Below are 14,597 nucleotides of genomic sequence, written 5' to 3' on the forward strand. Positions count from 1 at the left end.
AAGTAAAATTAAAAAAAAAACCTTTGACAACTGTTTGATACGAATAAAACTGACATAGGCTGACAATTAATAATCTGATTTACACGGATTTACATGATCAAATTTTAGATTTCCCATTTTTTTTGGTGTTCAGTGTATTAGTGAGAGATAGAAATACATGGACTCTATTAGATAGAAAAAGACAAATATATAGTATAAGCAAATGCTTGTTCTTATGCATACCCCATCCTATCACTCGTGAAATAGCCTGTGTATGGCTTGCAAAGCCAAATGGTGGATACTCATTGGAAAATAACTAAAGTTTAGCGAACTCGGCTATTGTTTTCCGAATCTAAAATTTATTATACCTAAGTACCTACATCAAATTTATCTGGAGAACGAGATAAATCCAAAGAACCTTAAATCATCAACAGAGTTACAGAACTCTAATAATAAGTGTTCAACAACGATTTAAAAGAAAGTTATGAGGAAACATTGCAAAAAGGGTGTTTTAGACTTTATGAAAACTATTGTGACCAAGCTATACTGTTTCGGTTCAAAAAGAGGAATCCAACAATACGAGATTTATTGCCCCATTTGGTAAAATAAAGGAGCTAGACCATTTGAATTGTTAAATAACATAAAGTAAATATAAACTATAAAATATATCAAGATAAGAAAATAAAGAATAAAATCTATACGTTTTTCCAAAAGTTATTGTGAACGAAAAGAAATTACACAGATAGAGAGACAGACACACGCACAGCCACGATGCGGAAAACCAATTTTCTTTATGATTTGAGGAGACTATAATCAGAATCTGGCTTTATCTAGAACACGATTTTTCGACCTCATCATCATACTTCCATTTTCTTGCGGAATATGGAAGCAAAAATACACTTTATAGCAAGATGAAGGCCCTAATAGGACAAGATAAGTCAGGGGTTTATATGTATAACATTGGTTATGAAAGAATATAATGAACGCTGGTAGTTGAGACTTTTTGAGAATGAAACAGTAAACGGGTAATGTTTGTAAAGATTTGTCCAGGAATTCTTTTTGAAATATATTGGTGCTGTTAGCTTAATAGAGGATTTTTGTTGAACTAAAAACTGTGATAAAGGAGATGATATTTTTTAAAGTAAAGTAAAGATGTGAAAGATGGCACTTCTAATTGCCATATTCAATGCCGTTCTGCAGTGAGTAAGAATAAAAGACAATTTTTATGCAGCCAAAATGTTTGCATTACTAAAGCAACCGTCGAGGTTCCGTACGTCGTCGTTACTTCTGAACATTTATTTTTAGAAAGTAGAGAAGGTTGTTCTAAACTTTTATGAAAAATTGTGTCGTACGACGTCACTGGTTCTGCTTATATTAAAATGAAATCATAAATATTAAGTAAGTTTTGAATCTCTATTGTTTTGTGTTGACTTCATTACAGCAATTTATTTCAATTTAGTACAAAATTAAATGAAATTTGAATCAACCGCCATTTTCATCTACTACTCTAATTTATTTTTAAATAGACTATATTAAACATCACCGAAGTGGAGATTTATTTTTTCAATACGACCGCCGTAGACATGTGTTCTAAATTAAAATAAACCGGTTTATCGTTTTTGCTTTGCAAATTTGTGCCTATGACGGTTGTCCCGTCCTGGGTCCGGCCCTGTGCTTCGAAAATTTATCGCTGCGCCACCATGAAATTTTCAATCTAGCCACTTATGGATTAATTTAGCAACAAAACAAATGAACGTGTTTTCTTTTAGATTTTTAGAGAGACGCCGGAGCAGTTTTTCCCGTCTAATTGTAGCATTCAGGATAATTTTTTGAGCAAATCGGGTAAGTCAAATGCTGTATTTATCCAAGAAAGTCATTTGATAAGTCTCCCTTGACTTTCGATTTCGAATTGTGTGGTGACATTGTTGCTGGTTGGATTTTTACGAAAACACACTTTCGGTCTTAAATAATGATAAAATAAGGTCGAGAGTCGTTCGAGGAGGTTTCCCGGGTCTGCGGATGTTTGACGTATCCCCACCAGCACTCAATAACCCATTGCCCTTGCGCTTAAAGACGCAAGACGCGCCATTTGCTAAACACTTGCTCGTTATGGCATTGGTAAGTTTTTCTATCAATTATTTTTATTCCCGATGTAAATTTGGCCGAGAAAAGCGCAAAATTTGAGTCAGAAAGTGAAGAGATTCGGCTCCGGCATTCCGGGGGCTTTTGGTGTTGACGCCATGTTTGTTTGCTGCAGCCCCCTTAAAGGTCCTAATCTATTATTGTTTTCAGTTACACTACTCACGCGATTAAGTTTTCGTTCATAAAAGGCCTATAAGGAACCAAGATCATGATGTGTACGAATGTTTCGGAAGACTTTCCTGAATCCAAGGAAATCACTGACAAGTCAGATGAATTTGGGGATCTTGCGATTTTTGAAGGAAGTGTTAAGATGTGTGGTAATGATGCGTTAGAGGATGGCTTATTGGCCGATCCTGATAAGTGTGGCATGTGTGGGTAGGTTTTTTCTTTTTTCCTTTGTGGTTGTGTATTGATTGATCTGATTATAGTGGACCATTGGTGGTGTCTCGGATGCTGCACTGTTTGCATTCCTTCTGTGAAGAATGTTTGGACAAAAAGTTAGTTGGAGAAGGAGGTGATGCTGGAACTACCGAAGCAAGCATTGATTGTCCTACTTGTGGGCATCAAACCAAGGTAATGTTTAACTGTCTGCATAGTTCAATAAACCTATGTGTGGAGTTTTATGAGAAAAACTTCGATTATAAAAATATAATTAAAACCACCACCTACTTTTTGTCTTCTTCAGTTACATAATAAACAATAATTATAGGAACCTGTGCTTTACTATAAGGATATAAAATGTATGACATTAACAAGGTGTATTTAAAAAACAGTTCTATGCATTTTTAATATCTCTATTTTTATTACTGGATTTAGTTAAAATAGTGATTTGAGTTTGTCAGGACTTTCAAAAGTAGGAGGTGTATTATTCAGAATTATATGAAATATTATCAGTTACATGTTTATAGTTGTGATAATAAATGACCTTGACTAATTTAAGGTACTTCAGATGTTTTTAATTACTATTACAAAAGGGCCCGGCATGAAGGCCGGATTTATTTGTCTTTTGTTTTGATTATTTTTATGTACTTTAAAAATGTAAAAATGCTATTCAATGCAACTTTGGTAGTTTTGACGATTTTGTAAAATGTGTTTTAAAAGAAATTTCAGAATACATAACTTCAAATTTAGCCGTGAATTTATATTTTTGCTGTATTAAGAAGATACACAGCTATTGATCATTAAAAGGTGGATGTAATGGTTTAAACATAGCTTTAATAAAAAAAAAAGAAAAGAATATCATACCAATTAAGTAAATCAATAGCTTGATGCAAATTGATATTTTTTCATGTACAAATGCATACATTTGTATTATACTAATGTAAGAATGTCCAAAAATATAGTTTTGCTATCTTATAATTATTCATCCACAAGTTGACTTAAAATATAATATAAAATTTGTATGATAATAATAACTCTTCCAAGTGTACTAAAAATGCATTCTGGGATTGAAGTGGATCTCGGTTGTGTTACAACAGTTTAGCTAAAACACAAGTTCCATGGATTGATTGGTGTGTTATAACAATCTTCTATTATGGAAAATACTAACTTCATTTTTTTTAAATACTCGCAAACGTTTTTCATACTATCAAGCGTTTAAATAAGAAGAAAATACATTATTGTTAAATGTATTTACAAAAGCAGTTTTATTCTTTTGTTTATTTAACTTAAAGATAATATTTTATTAAAACATGTGTCAAATGCTAATGTAGCATTGTTAAGAATTTACCTATTCGACAATTTTTCTATAAATTGATTTTTTTTTAATACGAAAAACGTTGCCATAGCGCTCAAACAAGGAACATGATCGTTAAACAGATAATTTTGATATGCTTTATTTATTTGATGAATATTTCAAATACATATCTCAACGTTTTTTAAATCCTACTGTAAATAGCGCATAATTATATTTTTTATATTTGAAAGAATCTTTTTTTATTAATATCAATGGTGTTGCAAAGCTTTTGAATTTTGCCAGTCCAAAAAAACGTAAATAAGGTGTAAGTAAAATCAAATAAAAGATAATAATGTTTACAAAAAGTGTTTATATGATAACGAGAAGCCGGGCCAAAAAAGTGGACTGAGTTATTTTTCCAGGAAAACAAATTTGCATTACATTGTACGAGTATGTAATCAAAACAATTTTACTATTATAACTACAAATTTTATGCCCAAGGAATAAAATTGGTAATTTACTTTTGTGTTTATAATAGATTTTTTGAATACATTGACTATTAAGCTATTAAGCCTTAAACATTAATTTTTTCCGTGTGGTTGTTATTTGTAAGAAGGAAAAATGCTTGCGTATTTATATCTTTGGCACTTTGAACTGCCTTAAACCCACTTGTGTTGCTATTTTAGTAAATCGATGATAACTTTAACTGATTTCTAATAAAGGAATAGAAAAAGGATATCATGTAATGTAAATTTGAAATTGTCCGTTTAGGTCGGCACGAAAAAACTGGCTGCTCTTCCCCTTGACGTAACCAAAACCAACATTTCGGACGTGTCAAACTCGTCCAGTTTACACTGCACCTCGTGCACTGCCAAAGAGCTGGCCAAGTCGCGTTGCAACACCTGTCACAATCTATTGTGCAACCATTGCGATTCGGCCCACCACTACATGCGCTGTTTCGAGTCGCATCAGGTCGTGGCCTTGGAAGATATGCGCAAAGACGGTATCAAGATAACCATACACAAGCCGTTAGAATGCGACATTCACCAAGGCGAAAATTTGATTTACTATTGCAACAGTTGCAGTGCCACGGCCTGCAGTGAATGCCTCAAAAACGAACACAAAGGTGCGGAACATCACGCGGAGGGAATAGCCGATTCGGAAATGAGGGTCAGACAGGAGATGAAAGCCTTATTGGCCGAAAGCAAGAGTAAAGTCGAACAGCTGATGAAGCTGTCGACAGGATTGAACAACAGCTTGGAGGAGTTGGCCCATCAACGTTCAACGGCACGCGACCTCATCAACGAGTCATATCAGAGCTACAAAGCCGTCTTGGAAAAGTGCAGAGATGAGGCTCTATCCAAACTCAACGAGCTCTACCACGAGAGGGAGCTCGTAATAATGAAAGAGAACGACGAAGTCGGAAAAACTATCGGTAATTTTGAGGACGCCAGGACCTACACTTCGCGCCTCCTCGAAATTTCCACCGTTCCTGAAATAATGTACCTGAGAAAAACAGTGGCCGATCGTCTGTTGGAACTCAACAACAACACTCCGAAATTCGACGAGACATTTAACATCGAATTTCGGACAGACTTTGGGACTTTCGAGTCGATGGTCAAAGAACATTTTGGTGAATTTCGCACGGAAAAGTCGAGAGAATCGAGTCCTCTGTCGACGGGCGTTCCTGTATTGGTCCCGCTGACTGTGGCGCAACCGGTGACCAACGGTTGCAACGCGTCCTCGATTACCAACAGCAGTCCGATCTCGCTGCCTACTTCAATGCAGTCATCGTTCGACGGCGATCTTAGCGGAACCATGCAGAATTTCTCGTTGGCCCAGAGTCCGCCTTTGCCTCAGGTGAATACGGCCGCTGCCGCCGCCATGCCCGGCTTTTCTAGCATTGCTGAATATAATCTTGCCCAGTTGGCGACACTTGCCGAGAGTACAAACAGTGCAGCGACATCGCCGACACCTCCGTTTAATCTGGCCGATTTTCTCACCAGCGACACTGCCTACAAGAATCTTGCTTCACTTGCCAAACTGGGACTGAATGCAGGTAAACATTTTTTTTTTCATGAAATATAAATCAATTACATTTATTGTGTATAAAGACAAAGGAATACGCACGGATTATCAGTGGACACGGTAATGCATTGGGAATTTTCATACTATACGTTTTTGTAAAAGAGAAAAATTGCTACGCTGTGCAACAATACTTTTTTTATGGGTAGATTGTTTATATTTTTTTTTTAATTGAAGTCGAAAAACAATTGTGAATAATATAGATATGATACGTCCTTTTTCGATGTCCAAAATATCACAGACTCAGGAATACCTAACTTCAATTCAAATAATAAGTTTAGCCTACCATACCTTTGTTTCTTTACACAATTAACTCAATATTACTGGTTACAAAAATTTAACATTTTGTAGCTTCTTGCCTATAACCTTTTTTTACCCGCTGAGATGCTAGGAGGGATGCTGTTGGAGAATATTTATAAAATTGTGTAAAGCTTCATCACTGTATTTAGAATAGTGTGAACGAGATTCTAGCCTCACCTAGGAAACGCCACCTACACGCAAAAAAAATTGCTGCTGGAAAAAATCGTTTTCAGAAGGATTAATTGGTTTTAATTCATTGATTAAATTAAAATTTTCTCAATAATTAATTTAACGAATCTGATGTACAGTGGCGAGCACGGAATTTCGCACACATGGGACATTTTACTGACATAATTTTATTAAAATGAGATACTGGCGGCAGTTTCGTGACAGTTTAGGTGAAACATCAGTCATGATCACATATATCATGATTGATTATAACGACAATAAAGCTTAGACTAGATAGTTTTTTTTAATGGCATACAAATTGGTGTGCGAAATTCCGTGCTCCCCACTGTACCTGTCATTAAATATTTAGCTAGTTAATTGTTTTATAAATAAAACCTAGTCACAGATGGTGCTATAAAAATGAATATCAATCCCTCGATACGTATTTTTATCTTTTTTGAAGTATGTAAGGAGTCGATCAAAGAATAGTTGAAATAACTTTAAATTCATTAAATATACTAAAACGAGAATGAAATTGTATTAATTTAGGAACTTGTTAATTACATGTTTAAATTTAACAGGTTCCATTATTTCAAGTATGTTTAAAAGAATTGTTGTGTTTTATGTTGGATTTTCAGCTCACCATTGACTTTTCTGGTGTACTGTACAAAAACCACGTCCCGCCAAAACAGGACATCTCGTTCAACGATGAAGGAAATCAAACGTCTTTTTAATGAAATTTTGCAAACATGTCTGTTTCATAGTGCCTTCAAAATTGAAAAAAATCGCCTCTAGAGTAGGGAATGGATTATCTGACATGCCTAATTTAGCACCTAATTTTCGCACTTCTACTTAATGCAGAAAATTTTCTTATATGTCGTGTTTATTCGTCGCTTTTCAGTCTTATATGTAAAGATCCTAGTAAGTATTGGAAATATGACGCGATAGGTTTATTTTTTCCTCAGACTCACTTTTTCGTATTTTGATAAAATTTGGTGTTTGTTTTTGCGAAAACGAGAAACCATTTTAAAATTACTTTTCACCATAACACTTTTAGTAATGACAAATTCTTTAGCAAATGCTTGTCTTTCTTGACATGACAGCGAAATGAGTGATACAGTTTTCTGCACAATAAGAGCAAACAAATTGCAGAAATAGTCTTAATAAATAGAACATACTCGTATAGACACTTATAATATTGTTTTTAAAACGTAATGTCAATCAGTTCATCAAGAAGATATTTGTTTTCTTTGTCCGTGCGTTGTAAACGGCCGCTACAGACGTACTCAATTGGTGGTGTTTTTCTTCACGCTTTACTTGATTACTGTTTTTTTTTTTTGCTTTGCTCACGGTAGTCAGCACATCACACCTGTGGCGAGTTGAGAAGCACATTCTTTTTTTTTCTATATTTTTTTTAAAGTAATGTTTTTTTTTTTCTTATTTCAACTTGCTGTAGATACATTTGGGCAGTACTCTGTAAAATTAATTTTTTTACGATTAAGAAACAAAGCGAATTAGAACGATATCTGAGACCAATGAATTGAATGCATCGAAGATAACGGAGTTTTTACTTGATTAATATAGATTTTGTTGTACTTGTAGCAAGTGTTTCTCAGTTTGGTGATGGCCGTTAGCGGTTCTTTTTCTCTATACATACACTTTTTCATCGACCTTGTAATGTGAACGATGAACGATTCTTGAAGTGTCTGTTTTAAATATAGATAATCCGATAACCAACGGAACTATGATAGTCCGTTCTACATCGCCCGCATCTCTCAACTTGACCAACAGTTTAATTAACGGATTCGGTGCCGTTTCCTCGTCTACATCTCCCCTACTCTCCACACCCGACGACATAATGTCTGATCCCATGTCCAATATTCTTCCAGCACCCGCGACTAATCCTAACGGCACTCATACCCGTTCAAACAAGGTCAGTCCGATGCAAATCCGCAGCAAGTTCGGCCAACTAGGTCCTAACAAGGGACAATTCAATTCGCCTCACGGATTCTGTCTTGGTCTAGAAGAAGACATAATCGTTGCTGACACCAATAACCATCGCATACAAGTAATCATTTGGTCAAATTTATCAAGAGGGATCGATTTTGATCGAATTTTTTTAGGTTTTTGACAAATCCGGGGCCTTCAAATTCCAATTCGGGACGTCGGGCAAAGACGAAGGGCAATTGTGGTATCCGAGAAAAGTTGCCGTGATGCGCACAACCGGTAAATACGTGGTCTGTGATCGCGGCAACGAACGTTCTCGCATGCAGATCTTCACGAAGAATGGACATTTTTTGAAGAAGATCGCCATAAGATACATCGACATTGTCGCGGGACTCGCAGTTTCTGGACACGGGGAGATCGTGGCAGTTGATAGCGTCAGTCCGACAGTATTCATCATCAGCGAAAGTGGCGAGTTGATCCGTTGGTTTGATTGCAGCGACTTTATGAGGGAGCCTTCTGATATTGCCATACACGGTAAGTGTTTTTATTTAGAATGACATAAACCTCCCGAAATAATTGGGTGATTTGTGATTAATCACTATAAATAATTAAGAATTTAAAATGTTAAAAATATTGTGAAAAATTTTTTTTTCTAGGCAAGGAATTTTATGTTTGCGACTTTAAGGGTCACAATGTGGTGGTTTTTAGCGACGAAGGTCATTTCTTGAGACGAATTGGTTGCGAAAGTATAACCAACTTTCCGAACGGTATCGACATTTCTGACGCTGGCGATATTCTCATCGGGGACTCGCATGGCAATCGTTTCCATGTGGCAGTTTTTTCGCGTGATGGATGTCTCATTTCTGAGTTTGAATGTCCCTACGTTAAGGTATGTAAAATTGCCTTACTTAGCGTTACTATTGACCACAACCTGCTGTATTATAACCGGCCTGTCCATTTCATTAAAAATGCATTATGAAAATATTTCCGAGAAAGCCAATTTCCGCCGATGAAGGCGCCACAAAACGGGCGCTTCACGCTTAAAAATAATAATCAATGCACAATATAACAAAGAACAATAACAACACTAAACACAAAAAGATTCACGAATTTAGTTTCAAAGCAGCAAAAACAAGGTTTTTTGACTTCAAATCAAAATGTCGTTTGAACAAGAAAAATTCTCGGTGACAAAAACTTAACATGAATAATATCCCCAAAAAGCGCCCGTACACTAGCGCTATGCGGGGATCACTCAAACTACACTTTTGAACCGGCCGGTTATAATACAGCAGGTCGTGCTGTTGATGTTAAGTGAAATAATAATTACGATTTCAAGATCAGACGTTCTTTTTTGAAATAAATAAAGATAGTTCTGTTTGTTTTGATAGACTAATGGGTTTTTCTTCGTAGGTGTCGCGGTGCTGCGGTCTGAAGATCACCTCCGAGGGTTACGTCGTGACATTGGCCAAGAACAACCACCATGTCCTCGTGTTAAACACGCTGTACATCCTGTAGAGTCCCAAAGCAAGTAGTTTTGATCTCGCACTGTACACAGTACTGAACTGATTTTTAATTTTTATTTTTTAGTCTTATTTTTTCTTTTTTTAATTCTATATATAATTTTAGAGAGGAAAAAAGGAAATTATTTTGGAACAATTAATTACAAAATGAGAGCATTTGTTAGATTTAGATGAATTTATCCAAAGCATTATTTAAAATACGTATATATTTATGCATACTTAGAAACGTGGTTAATTATTTTTTAATATTATTAATTATATTTTTATCGTTTTTTCGAAATTTTTTAGCAGCAGGCATAATATGGTTCCTACTATTTAAAAACAAACAAAAAAAGAAAGCGTTTATTTTACGGTGTCAATTAGTATAAAAGAAATTAATTGATCGCTTGACTTGGTTTATTTCGAATGTTTGGAAGCTGAACGTGCCAACTTTTAAACGTCTAATTTTCTTTTCAATTATAGCACAATTTTTTTCAATTGAAAGAAAAATGCTTCGTTGTTTCGTTATTTTATTGATGTTATTATTTTTATTTTTTATTATTATTTTTTTTTCGTATGAATGAAAATTTTGTGAATGCGTCGTCTTTTTCTCTATGTCTCTCAATACTTACATACTCAGGTTGGTTAGCGTTTTCAGTGCCATGTAGGTTAAGTCCTAATTTAGAAGGGAAAAAAGCAAAAAAAAAGCCTAACAGCAGCGAGCTTTGTGATTTCGTTAGTGTCGTCGCGACCTTCTTAAGGCCGCTCCATACTTGCCGATTCCATTTTTGAGAGAGAGCGCGCGTGTGCGTGAGTTTCTAATCATCATATTAATTAGTTTTTTTTTTTATTAATTATATTGTTTTTTTATTTTTTTTTCCTGAAACTCCGTCGTCTTTTAATCGACGGTTAAACCATGCCTGTGATAATAGTATCTTCAGGATAAGTTGTGACCTTAGTCTCTCGTTGTTATTTTGTGTGCTGCGCTGCCGCCCGCTTGTTTTTCAGCGCGCGGTCTCGCGTCTGCTCACAAGTCGTTTTTAAAATTATATGTATACATAATAAATAATGAAGAAAAATGCAAAAAAAATATATAAAAACGAAAAACTCGACGAAAACATAATAAAACAACTCGAATTTTAAGGCAGATTGTTTATGTATTAAAATAATCGTATCTTATATACACTGTTTATCGTCCGTCGTAGAGAAACTGTCTACGGCGCGTGGTTATTGTGTGACCTCACATATAGTAAGCACGTGACGGCCCTACTGTATAGAAATGCCTGAAATCTAAGCATCCCGTAAGTGCAAAGAATTGGATCTCATGTTAATTAGAAAAGTAGATTAAAAACAAAAAGCCGTATCAACATCTATTGGTTTATTCAACGACACGTCTGTGTCGAGTACCGTGTGCCTATTATTGTGTGGCATCGCAGTAATGTAATTTTGTTACATTTGTTTTTTTTTTTTATTGTTACACATCTTAGTGCAAATTTGTTAAGTTTTTTTTTTGTTGATCAGAGTCATATTTTTAGGTTGTATATAAATTGTTTTTTTTCCTATTATTGAGCAAGAAAGTTCTATTTATTTAAACTTTAGTTATGTTAACGCGGTACAAATTGAAATTGATCATAAGTAGTGGACAGTTTCTCTGCGAAGACTTGTTCTTCAAAATTCAATGTGATGTCAATAATCTCACAATTCAAGAAATAATAAAGATACTAATAATGGTTATTATTATTGAATACAATTTTATTTACCGTGTATTGGAGTAGTTTTGTGTTTTATTTATTTTTTACCAAATATTTACACTGTCATATGCAAGTAATCACGTGTTGTTTTATTTTTTAATTGACTAGTACGGCTGTAGTGATACTTTGTATGGCATTTGCTCACGTCATCGGATTCGTCCCTTTCGCCCTCGACATATACCTACAAACAAATGAATCGAGGGAGAGACGGATGTGGTATTTTAAAATAAGTATATATCAAAAGGGTTGAAAAAATTTCGGTTTTTAAATTGAACATTTAATATATTATCAATGTGATAGATTTTTTGATGATTTTTACAATCACAGTCTTAGTGTATGTACCAAGTGTTTTTTAGATACTCGTATACCAGTAATTTTGCCATATAATATATTATACATGACTTAAGAATGAAAAAGAAGAAACAACCTGATTGTATTTTGTTTCTCGGTTGAGTATCGTATACATATATTATATATTTACATACAAAAATATTATGAATATTTATATTAATGAAACATATGTACGGGGTGCGTAACGGCACGTTGCGTCACGGACCCGCTAATATTATCTCAAACAATATTCACTAGCAATAAGTATTTTCAGTCAGTATTGGAGTGAGGAATTAAATCATTCCATCTGCAGACATGAATTAGGTGCTGCGAAACGGTGTTTTGTTTTTACTGTATTATTTTCAGTGTTTTTTTTTTCTCGTCGTAGTTATAGGTTAGACTTAAGTTTATTGGAAAATATAACGAAAGGAGAGAAACGGTCCTTAACACATATTTCTCGCGTTAGTAGCTGTTTTTGAACTCCGCTTGTCCGTTATATTATGCCGATCGTTACTTAAAATAAAGAATATAATATCGATGTAGGCGTTTTATAGATCCTGTCAGCTCTTGAACAATCACACTATTTCAGACCATAATTACATGTAACGTGGTTGTGAGCTTTTTCTATTCTACTTTATCAATGTTTTTTCGAATATACAATATTTTTTAGCAGTTTGGGAGATTTTTCCATTGTAGTCCAGAGCAACTGGTGGTGAAGAGAATGACGGGATGTTAACAGGTTACTAGAGTCCAGTTGCTTTGGACTATCGCCGCCCTTAGTGCTATGAAACTGACACTTGGTTTCGACACATTTTTATATTAATAGTCATTTTAAAGTACAAATGTTTAGTATGGATGGATGACATATCACGTTTTTAATGATCACACATGATTACACATCTCTAGTTATCGTCGCCGCCGACTTGCGTATCTGTATCTGGCACAGGGACGCGCTAGTTATTGACACCAATTATTGTGTTGGACGGTGGATGGGGGGTCAGATAAAGCCACGACGAACGTTACGAAATCGAGAGGGTAACGGACGAGGAGCCTTGCGGCATTCCCATTAGAACAACGCAAGGGTCCATTCTGGTACCTTTACTGTTACGCCTGTATTGCTGGAATGTTTTATTTTCACGCGCCCGTAACATTCGTCGTCGGTGACTTTTTTAATAATTGAACGAATAAATTCACTGTGTCTTAGTCCTGTCATATTAAACGAATTAAGATGAAGAAGAAAAATGTATACATTTTTGAAAATAATATTAATTGTTATCTCTTTCCAAAGATTTTTTTTTTAGTGATGTAAGGTAATAACAATGAATTTAATCGCTAAGCTCTGCATTCTGCTAGACTATAATAGAGATAATATCAGATGTTTACAGTGTTTGTTCCCTATATTATAGGTGAGAGGTGGTCGTTTATTTAGATATTTGGCGTCGTTTTAAACTCTTAAAAACAGGAGGGAGAGCCTATGCTTAATAATAACTATAAATATTAAATAATAATTCGATTTTCATTGTAGATGTCGACAAGATCTTCGTGCTGTTTGATTGGTTTAAATAAAAAAAAGATAAAAATTTTGAACAAAATTTCTAAAGCAGCAGTTCTCTGTTACCTGCCTCTTTTTTAATAATTAAACAAATCAGTTGAGCTGTGGCATTTAAGAAGTTTTTGATAGAACTATTTTTGATGTGAACGAATCGTATAACGTGAAGTGAACGATGCACAACTATTGCAAATCGTCACGTTCATGCGAGTCGTATATTCTGTAACAATCAACTGTCAAAAAAAATACAAAAAAAAAACTGGCCGATCTAAAAATCGGTCTATGTGTACCTATATTGTAATTAATAGCACTCTTGTTTCTCTGCTTAACCTTCCACTAACGATAATAAACGAAAATTTTTAAATAACGTAAATTCAGAGTAGCACGTGGTAAGACGAAGTAATGTTGCTTTGTCCCGTTTACAATCGATACTTATACCGCATATACACTTTTATCTTATTATTGTAATATTATATGATGTGTATTATATTCCAAGTGATTTTGTAGTCGTTTATGGACATTTGATATAGAATATTTTCCATTATTCTAAAATTCATGCCTCTGAACAGTACTAAAATTTATATTATTATATTTGTTGCACTCTATGGTTATTCAGGGTTACAAGAGCTATGTGAGCTCGTATTTTTGGAACTGTTTTTTATTTAAATTGTACTGAGGTTGTTTTTAATTTGTAAGTTATATTATTGGTTTTTGAATAAATATAATCCAAGAGTTTGACTTTTTTTTCCTTTACTGGTTTATATTGATATGGAAATAATTCATTCATTCTGAAAATGTTTGGATAATCGGCCGCATCTATTACACCCTCGATTCGTATAAAAGTTTAGTAATGTTTTTTCAATTAACAAAAGTTATGTTATAGTATACTACGTAACGAGAGATTGAAATGGCAAATTACGCACGAACCGCGTAGCGGTGAGTGCAGAGTGGCAGTGGAGTCATTCCACGAGTGCGTAATTGCTTTACAACTCGAGTTGTGTACTATACTTTTTCTACGAGCATTATAGTTAGATTTTGACAATGATTAGGTAATGATTACATTCGTGTGGGATAATCTACGAATCGACGTTTTTCATAAACTTTTTTTTTTGTGTGCAGTTAGTGGAGTTAAAATATTCCTCATTACTTATAACTACATAGAAATGTTTAAA

At 34.6% G+C, this 14,597-nt stretch overlaps 1 protein-coding gene across 4 annotated transcripts; it reads left to right on the plus strand.

The window, feature by feature from the left end:
- Positions 1-1,612: 1,612 nt before the first annotated feature.
- mei-P26 (meiotic P26) lies at positions 1,613-14,157 on the plus strand. 4 transcript variants are annotated; one of them, XM_069050157.1, is made up of 9 exons: positions 1,613-1,821; positions 2,272-2,496; positions 2,550-2,694; positions 4,568-5,855; positions 8,071-8,417; positions 8,473-8,830; positions 8,953-9,185; positions 9,707-9,820; positions 13,402-14,157. In XM_069050157.1, the coding sequence occupies exons 2-8, from the start codon at positions 2,330-2,332 to the stop codon at positions 9,809-9,811; spliced, it is 2,643 nt and encodes an 880-aa protein (XP_068906258.1). In that variant the 5' UTR covers positions 1,613-1,821; positions 2,272-2,329; the 3' UTR covers positions 9,812-9,820; positions 13,402-14,157. The 4 variants fall into 4 exon arrangements, with proteins under 4 accessions (XP_068906258.1, XP_068906261.1, XP_068906260.1 ...); XM_069050159.1 differs by having other exon boundaries at positions 1,619-1,821; positions 4,568-5,656; positions 5,723-5,855; positions 9,707-14,157; XM_069050160.1 differs by having other exon boundaries at positions 1,616-1,821; positions 8,239-8,417; positions 9,707-14,157.
- Positions 14,158-14,597: the final 440 nt, after the last annotated feature.

Source organism: Tenebrio molitor, chromosome 6, assembly GCF_963966145.1.
Source record: "Tenebrio molitor chromosome 6, icTenMoli1.1, whole genome shotgun sequence".
In the NCBI taxonomy this organism is placed as follows: domain Eukaryota; kingdom Metazoa; phylum Arthropoda; class Insecta; order Coleoptera; family Tenebrionidae; genus Tenebrio; species Tenebrio molitor.

What these genes read in the sequence shown, in the direction of transcription:
- mei-P26 (XM_069050157.1), top strand. Translation starts at nt 2,330, where the DNA reads ATGATGTGTACGAATGTTTCGGAAGACTTTCCTGAATCCAAGGAAATC. An exon ending in GATAAGTGTGGCATGTGTGG is followed by an intron (nt 2,497 to 2,549) that starts GTAGGTTTTTTC and finishes ATCTGATTATAG; the next exon opens with TGGACCATTGGTGGTGTCTC. An exon ending in TTCTGATATTGCCATACACG is followed by an intron (nt 8,831 to 8,952) that starts GTAAGTGTTTTT and finishes TTTTTTTTCTAG; the next exon opens with GCAAGGAATTTTATGTTTGC.